Source organism: Lolium rigidum, chromosome 3, assembly GCF_022539505.1.
Source record: "Lolium rigidum isolate FL_2022 chromosome 3, APGP_CSIRO_Lrig_0.1, whole genome shotgun sequence".
Classification (NCBI taxonomy): domain Eukaryota; kingdom Viridiplantae; phylum Streptophyta; class Magnoliopsida; order Poales; family Poaceae; genus Lolium; species Lolium rigidum.
In genome coordinates, this window is record NC_061510.1 from 74411971 (window position 1) to 74420603 (window position 8633).

At 43.2% G+C, this 8633-nt stretch overlaps 1 protein-coding gene across 1 annotated transcript; it reads left to right on the top strand.

Moving 5' to 3' along the window:
• Positions 1–978: 978 nt before the first annotated feature.
• On the top strand, positions 979–7261 carry LOC124701803 (probable methionine--tRNA ligase). Its single transcript, XM_047233899.1, has 17 exons — positions 979–1133; positions 1287–1431; positions 1703–1856; positions 1941–2096; positions 2226–2456; positions 2537–2680; positions 3192–3282; positions 4644–4750; positions 4837–4951; positions 5123–5241; positions 5335–5400; positions 5482–5610; positions 5695–5838; positions 5916–6042; positions 6312–6529; positions 6624–6725; positions 6846–7261. The coding sequence occupies exons 1-17, from the start codon at positions 1016–1018 to the stop codon at positions 7074–7076; spliced, it is 2397 nt and encodes a 798-aa protein (XP_047089855.1). The 5' UTR covers positions 979–1015; the 3' UTR covers positions 7077–7261.
• Positions 7262–8633: the final 1372 nt, after the last annotated feature.

Consider the following 8633-nt stretch of genomic DNA (forward strand, 5'->3'; position numbering starts at 1 on the left):
GCCAATTCGTTATACGTACCGCCATTAATCCCCACAGAATATAACTTCTTCTCCTCCAACACCGGCTAGCCAGGCGCCATGAGCTACTCGTCCTTGCCGTTGGACTCGGAGAGCGAGGGCAAGCCGCCGAGATGGCGGCATTGGTGGGAAACGCCTGCGACGCCCAGCGACCCTGGCTCCACGCCGAGGGAGGTCGAGGAGGACGGAGGCGCAGCTGCCAGCGACGACCAGGAGGAGGAGGAGGAGGAGGACGGAGACGCCGTTGGCAGCGACAGCGAGGAGGAGGAGGAGGACTCTGACGCCAAGTTCGCCCGGCTGGAGGCCGCGGACGAGAAGGCGGCGGCAAGGAAGGAGTCCAAGGCCCGGGCAAGGGCGCAGGCGGCGCGTCGTCATCCGTTCACTGATGATGATTACGAAGACGTCACTTCGTCCGACTGGAACTCCTCCATGGACGCGTCGTCCGGCAGTTCCTCTTCCGAGGAGGAGGTGAAAATCAAGAGACGCGTCTGTGAGGACGATGAGGCAGGGCCTTTCTAACAAGAAGGTCAAGAATTAGCTTATAGTTTCTTTGTTTTTAAATTTATTCTCTAGTTTGTATGTTAAATATGTTTAAACTTGTTCGATTCGCACAGTACTTGTTTTCACGTTTAAACTTGCTCATTCATACAAATTGGAGAGGTCTTCAACAAAAAGGAAAATGAGGAGCAGGGAAACAAAACAGTGGGGTGTCCAAAATGCATCGAACCGCTGGAGTTGGCCCCGGACGCAAACTAACAATTCACGCCTCGCGGTCATTTTCGCGTCCGCCAGGTGTCGCAAACGGATGGACGCAAACAATTTAGGCATCCGAAATGCGTCGACCCGTTGGAGATGCCCCGTTGGAGCAATCCTGTCTGTATGCCAGATGGGTCCCACAGCCAGAGGGCCAGATGTTTAAGGGGCCCAGCGAGACAGCGACTCACAGAAACCATCGCTAAGCCTCGTAACCCTAAACCGCTAAACCTCGTTCGTCCCCATGGCGTCACCCCCGCCGCCGCCGCCGAAGCTTCCGATCCCCGGCCGCCGGAACATACTCATCACCAGCGCGTTGCCCTACGTCAACAACGTCCCGCACCTCGGGAACATCATCGGCTGTGAGCATCCCCTCTACCCCAATTTTGCTGCCTCGAGCTCTCGCTGTTACCCGCCGTCTCCCCCAATTTTGCTGCCTCGAGCCCTCGCTCTTCCCCGCCGTTTTTTTTTTCTAAAATCTCCTGACGATTTCGATTCTGGTTCGCGTTATGCAGGCGTGCTCAGCGCCGACGTGTTCGCGCGGTACTGCCGGCTGCGGGGGTACAACGCGATCTACATATGCGGCACCGACGAGTACGGGACGGCCACCGAGACCAAGGCCTTGGAGGAGAAGTGCTCGCCCAAGGAGATCTGCGACAAGTGAGACAACCGTCACCTCCCGATGCTTCTAGTTCAATTTGGTTTGTTGGTATAGGATTTATCAGTTGACCGTCATGAAATCTATCCAACAGCACTTTGAATTGCGACACACGAACGTGAGTTTCAGTTATACCTGTGATATATTAGACATACACCTCGAAACAGGATTTCGCCCCGCTTTAGACATACACCTAGCTAGTAAAATCAACATAGTTCATATGGAAAACGAAAGCATTATTTTCATGAGAAGCATCCCCTGCTGAAAATGCAGGTACCATGCTATCCATGACGAAGTTTACAAGTGGTTCGACATAAAGTTTGACAAGTTTGGGCGGACTTCCTCTCCCCAACAGACAGAAGTCTGCCAGTCGATTTTCCATAAACTGATGGAAAACAAATGGCTCGCAGAGAATACCATGCAGCAGGTACAGCTAATTCCTTGCCCTGTCCTTGTATATTCATCACCTTCCCATGTTGTTTCTGTTACACAATATTTTCCTTCTTTGCAGCTTTACTGTGACACGTGCCAACGATTCTTAGCCGATAGGCTCGTAGAGGGGAAATGTCCTACAGAAGGCTGTAATTATGAAGCAGCAAGAGGTGATCAATGTGAAAATTGCAGCAAATTGTTGAACCCTACTGAGTTAATTGATCCGAAGTGTAAGGTAAGCATGCACAATGCTTACTGCATATGTAGGTTCGGTGTATCAATGTGATTTTACCTAAGTATTTGAGATGCCTACCTCGTGAAACTGCCTATGATAAGCTTTCCTGTTCTCTTTCTGTTCTTTTAGGTCTGTAAGAATACTCCACGTATTCGTGACACAGATCACTTATTCTTGGAGCTTCCTCTATTGAGTGATAAGTTGGTAAACTACATCAACAATACTTCGGTAGCTGGCATGTGGAGTCAAAATGCTATTCAAGCAACAAATGCATGGTTGAAGGAAGGGTTAAAGCAACGCTGTATCACCAGAGATCTTAAATGGGGAGTTCCTGTTCCACATGAGAAGTACAAAGACAAGGTTTGGGCAAATCATTGTCAGATACGGAGAAATTCTGTTGTTATGCATTTACCTTATTTCTTATTTCTGATTGTTTACAGGTGTTCTATGTTTGGTTTGATGCACCAATTGGGTACATATCTATCACAGCATCCTATACGCCTGATTGGGAGAAATGGTGGAAGGATCCTGATAATGTAGAATTGTTCCAGTTCATGGGTAAAGATAATGTGCCATTTCACACGGTATGATGCCTGATATGGCGAACATCTTCTTTAGTTTGTCAATCTTGTTTGGCATGAACTGAATAATGATTTGGCTTTATGTTAGCACATAATTGCAAATTAAGTTTATTCAAATGCGTGGGTTGGCTTTCACCATAAAATAGGACGTAAAATGCAAATTATGATTTCAAACTGAATATCTGACTCTCTATTGAGTCGGTTCTGTGATTGCTTGATATTATTTTTCTAGTATTCAAGGATATTTTATATATTTAGTACCCAACAGCTTAGTCATGCCAGAGATGCCAACATGTTAATCATTGTATTTAAGGGCCAGTTTCATTTTATGTGATTTAGCCAATTCCAGCATGTTTTTTCTTGTTATACCTCCAAAATGGATGGTTTTGTTTCAAGTAGTTAAATGTTTGTGGAAATAGGCAAGTAGTTAAATGTTTCAGAGTGTATGAATAGCATTTGACTATACTGACTTTTCCTGTACTTCATGTACTCTTTTTTTTTCCAATGATTTCAGGTCATGTTCCCTTCAACACTACTGGGAACTGGTGAAAACTGGACAATGATGAAGACCATAAGTGTTACAGAATATTTAAATTATGAAGCAGGTATAGTTTCCACACTTTTTTTTTGACACCTTCCACACTTTTGTTTTGAACCTAACACTTGATTGGCGCACACAGTTCATGCTTGTCATTTGTATACGGTTAATGATTTCCTATATACTTGACCTGAAGTTCCTATTGAGTTCGTAAAATCAAGTGTACACAGTTACATTTGTTCACATTAAAGAACCAACCGTCCTGTTTACTCCCCTGTGTTAGAAATAATCTTGACATGTATAGGTTAGTTAAAATGCATGTCATGTATGTGCATGTGTGGCGCCATGAGATATGACAGTATTGCACATATGGGATGCAACGAGTAGTTAGCCACATGCATAGCTAAGCCAGCGGAGTTAGTTTGTATCTGCATGCCGCGCTGGTCGTGTGGGTCTTGGGAGTGATCCTAGGAGTAAGAAAATGGTATGATTAGCTAGTGGATTAGTGCATGACTTAGGCGTGCATGGAGTTAATGGTTACTGGAAGAGTGACGTGAGTGTTTGCCTCTTGTATATATACTTGCATGAAGTTAATGAGAAAAGTAACTGGGGCAGAAACAATGTACTCCCTCCGTCCATAAAAGGATGTCTTAGATTTGATTAAATTTGGATTAATCAAATCAAGACATCCTTTTATGGACAGAGGTAGTAGCATATTTTTTTCATCAAGGGGAAGTGCCCCTCGGCAAAGCTAGTTGCGCTTTTCCCTTGAGTGTACGTGTGCGTGTTCTTTAAAGAGGAAGATAGATAGTTTGTGTGTGTGTGTGTGTGTGTGTGTGATAGAGATCATGAGAAGTAGAAGAGAAAAAAAAGGAGTTGAGAGTTTCAGCTCCAACACCCTGTGTTAGAGGTTCACAGAGACCATCCTAGGCTTCATAATTTCTTTACCAAAGCATATGCCCCATTACTTGGCCCATACTGGCACTGTATGCTGTGGTGCATTGTGCTTCACTTCATGCTGCAGAAGTATTTGGCACGTTTTTCAAGCCTCAGTGCTTGTTTTCTTACCCTGTTCCCCGAATTCCTTGTTTTCTAGGTTTGTGCATGTCTATTGTTGCTTGGTGTTAAGCTACCACCCTGTTTTCGTTATGTGTCATGCTCAGCCACTGCTCCTTTTCCCCCTACCACTACAGAATATTAGCACGAAATTGGATGAATGGTTTGAAGACGTCCAGTTATGACATTTCTAGTATGCTTAAACTTTTTTGCTCTGTTAAATAAAAACTACTATATATGCCAATGGTCGAGAAAGACAGCAACACTATTTTGCATGGGCTTAATTAAAACTATGCTGAACTAGATGCATATATGATACTCTTAAGTATTTGAACTTCCTTTATAATAGCTAAACATTCGTTGCATCTATAGGAAAGTTTTCGAAGAGTCACGGTATTGGTGTCTTTGGTAACGATGCGAAGATTACAAATATTCCTCCTGAAGTATGGCGATACTACTTGCTTATGAACCGCCCCGAGGTTTGTATAGACATTTGATGAATTTCCAGCATCTCATAGTGACATTTATTGCAGTATTTTGATTTGACTTCTGTTTTGGGGTTCAGGTATCAGATACACTGTTCACTTGGGATGATTTACAAGCTAAATTGAACAGTGAGTTGCTGAACAACCTGGGAAACTTCATCAACCGCGTGCTAAGCTTTGTTGCGAAACCAGCTGGTTAGTCATTGAAGAATCTTGTACCTGTCATCTAACTGTCATCAAGGATTATCAATTGAGTTCTATATTTTTCTCTCACAGTTTGTTATATGATTCATACCATGCTTTCCTCATCCCCTTTCTACCATACTTTTGTTCTAACTTGATTTTGCTGTTTTTTTTTTCTGGTAGGAGCTGGATATGACTCCATCATACCTGATGCTCCTAATGCTGAGTCACATCCACTGACGAATGCACTTGCAGAAAAAACTAATAAATGGGTTGAACAATATCTTGAGGCAATGGAGAAGGTAAGTTTCTGTACTGTGTGTCTAGCATTGCGTTGTTTCATTGTACCACCTACTACGATTTACAACCAAAAATGTTCACTCCTTTTGCTACAGGTTAAACTAAAACAGGGACTGAAGAGTGCGATGGCGATTTCTAGTGATGGAAATGCATATTTGCAGGTACATATATTTCTTTTTATTTGTTTCCATTTGAAATTTGAAATATCATTCTTATGTATTTGCTTTGCTAACTGAATGCAGGAGAGCCAATTTTGGAAGCTTTATAAGGAAGATCCAGCAACCTGTGCCATTGTGATGAAAACTTCAGTTGGTGTTGTCTATCTCCTTGCCTGTCTGCTGGAGCCTTTTATGCCACCCTTTTCTAGAGAAGTATAATCCTCTTTATTTGATCATTTGTGATTTTTCTTTATAAACCCCATTTTCCTGATCTCATTCTTATGTTTCTTTCTTAAGGTGCTGCGACAATTAAATATGTCCCCAGATGAAGATCTGACCTTCTGTGATGATAAAGGAGATACTGCCAAAGCAAAAAGACCCTGGGATTTTATACCAGCAGGACACAAAATAGGAAAGCCAGTCCCCCTATTTAAGGAACTAGTGAGTACTTGTTATTTTGTAAAACTAATTTATTATTTTGCCACGTTTCTACATGTCTTAATTTTGCAATTATGCAGACAAATGCTGAAGTGGAGGCGTTTAGGAGTAAATTTGCGGGCAGCCAAGCTGAAAGGAGCTCAAAGGCAGAAGCTGATGCTGAAGCCAAGAAAGTTGCTGACAAGCTCAAGGGCACAAAATTATCTGGTACTTATGACATTCTTACTCTGTAGATTTTGTGTAAATTTTATGGGATGCAAGTTTGATCTGGTGGCATCGGATGTAAATTCAAAATCCATGCTAGCATACTGACAAATGGATTGTAGAAACAAGCTTCTCTTTCTGCCCAGTTGTGCACTTTATATATTTGCCAGGAAAACCCCTATGTTTGACACGTTTTTGAGTTATCTTCTGCTGAACCAATTTCATACTTCCAGAAATTCATTGGCCAGTTTTCTTCTCATTTTTGTATCTAGAGGGTAGTTCAAAGAAGAAACAATCTGGTGGTTCGAAATCAAAGACAGCAGAGGAACTCTCAGTTTCCAAGCTGGATATTCGAGTAGGGCTTATCAGAAAAGCAGAGAAGCATCCAGATGCTGATTCACTTTATGTAGAAGAGATTGATGTTGGAGAAGAGGCACCAAGAACAGTGGTTAGCGGCCTTGTGAAATACATCCCTCTTGAAGAAATGCAGGTCTGTTTTTCTCAGCATAATTTGTAGTCACCACTTTGTTATGCTGTGCTGGTTTTGCCTCCCTAATTTTGCAATTTCTGGTATAAATGAGCAGAACCGGAAAGTGTGCGTGCTCTGCAATCTTAAGCCAGTGGCAATGCGCGGTATAAAATCACACGCTATGGTTTTGGCTGCATCGAATGAAGACCATACAAAGGTAAGGAATCAGATACCTTCTGCGTTATATTTTGCTCATGTGCTCTCAAGTTGATAAGGCATCACAAAAAAGTACAATAGCAGTCACCCCGGTTTGTGAAAACTGACATTTGAAATTCAGGTTGAGTTGGTTGATCCTCCAGAATCCGCAGTCGTGGGAGAGAAGGTGACCTTTGCTGGGCACTCCGGAGAGCCAGAGGCTTCTCTTAACGCCAAGAGTAAGACTTGGGAAAAGTTATCCGCTGACCTGCACAGCAACGGCGAGCTTGTGGCATGCTACAAAGATGTTCCGTTCTCAACTTCGGCTGGGGTATGCAAGGTCAAGACTATAGCAAATGGGGAGATTCGTTAAGTCACAGTGCCTGCAGTCTGAACGAACTGCTGTCTGATTGCATCGGAAGTTAATATTGCTGATTTACTCTGTTTCGGAAATTTTGATGCTGCCTTGTGAGTACTTTGTATTGGGAGAAATGCCAGTATGAATACTCTGCACACCATTGTGATTTGAAGTTTACCAAGAGACCTTTGTTTGATTTAGATATCTGAATCAGTTATTTTGCTAGTCGGCCCATTTGCAGCTGAACTCGGGAGGAGGCCCATATCTACAGCTACAGCAATGTAGCATCGCCATGCTTTCTCCTTCAAAGGTCGGGTTAGATGACCTGCAGCTGCATATATTTTACTGGGTATGGGCCGCGTATATTCATACCGTATTACCCCCTGTATGGAGAGACATGACTGGACAGGAGATGCATTTTCGCACAGCTGCTCATTTGTTGACCGTCCTGTAGCGCAACTTTTACCTGGCGGTGTAGGTACAGCATCGTGCATGATACTGTAGCCAGTCATTGCTTACTGACACACGTTGGATACAAAATATCGATACTGCTGGACGACACATGGACCCTCTCTACGCCTATTTAGTATCCCTTAGGGAAGTACGATGCCAGAAAGTGGATGCAACTGGTATTGTCATTGTCACACTGCACGTCGTTTTTAAAATGCCTATCATTTCGGAATGGGTTACTGACGTTTTTCTTTTGACATGAGGGTCTATAACATCAAAATGATCCTCCTAGACCCATCACAATCGATGGCAATGTATGTGGACGTTAGCATGTACTCTCAGTATCATGCGAAAATATATTTCACTTTATAGGCGTTTGCTTCAGTAAAACTTCCTCCCCTTAAACTCAAACTTATAAGTTCCGTATCCCATTGTAATTAAACTTATGAAGGGGTACAAATAATCTCTGCCTTTAATGAGTTTGGCTTTAGGGGAGGAGTCGTACCGGTTTGATTTTTTCAAATAATATAAATCTTATTCATTAAAATGGAGGTAGTAGCATATACATGTACTTCCTTTGGTCCCAAATTCTTATCCAAGGTTTAATAAATTTTAGGCTACATTTTGTACAAATCTATGACAAATATTTAGAGCTGAACAGAGTACGACGTTTTATTATGTGATTGATAAAGACCATCGGGTAGCTTTTGGAGAATTCGACAAACTTAGAGCATCTTCAGTCAGGTCCCTCAAACCGTTCCACAAATGAATTTGGGATGCGTCGGACGTCTGACCATCCCTAGCCGCGCGCTCTAAAGCCCTTTTCGATCCGGCACGGCCCAGTACGGTGTTCAACATCCCCGAGCCCATCCCCGGTACACATGAGACACTTTGAGTGCTCCGGATAGAACGGAAACCTACGTCGCGAGTGGCAACCCGATTCATCAGCGACACAGAGCCATGCAACGCTGCAGCTTTGCTTTAATGACGATGATGGTTTCCAAAGTTGTGCATGCGAAACATCCCATCGGCGCTGCGTCACCATAAAAGTGACACCATGCAACGGTGTTCCCAAACGCTCAATCCGACGACGTTTTATCCGAACTCAGTTTGAGGGCAACG

Excerpts from the sequence above, each read along its gene's own strand:
- LOC124701803 (XM_047233899.1), top strand. The coding sequence starts at position 1,016 with ATGGCGTCACCCCCGCCGCCGCCGCCGAAGCTTCCGATCCCCGGCCGC. Across the intron at positions 1,432-1,702 it reads CCCAAGGAGATCTGCGACAA|GTACCATGCTATCCATGACG; the intron begins GTGAGACAACCG and ends CTGAAAATGCAG. Across the intron at positions 6,726-6,845 it reads CGAATGAAGACCATACAAAG|GTTGAGTTGGTTGATCCTCC; the intron begins GTAAGGAATCAG and ends TTTGAAATTCAG.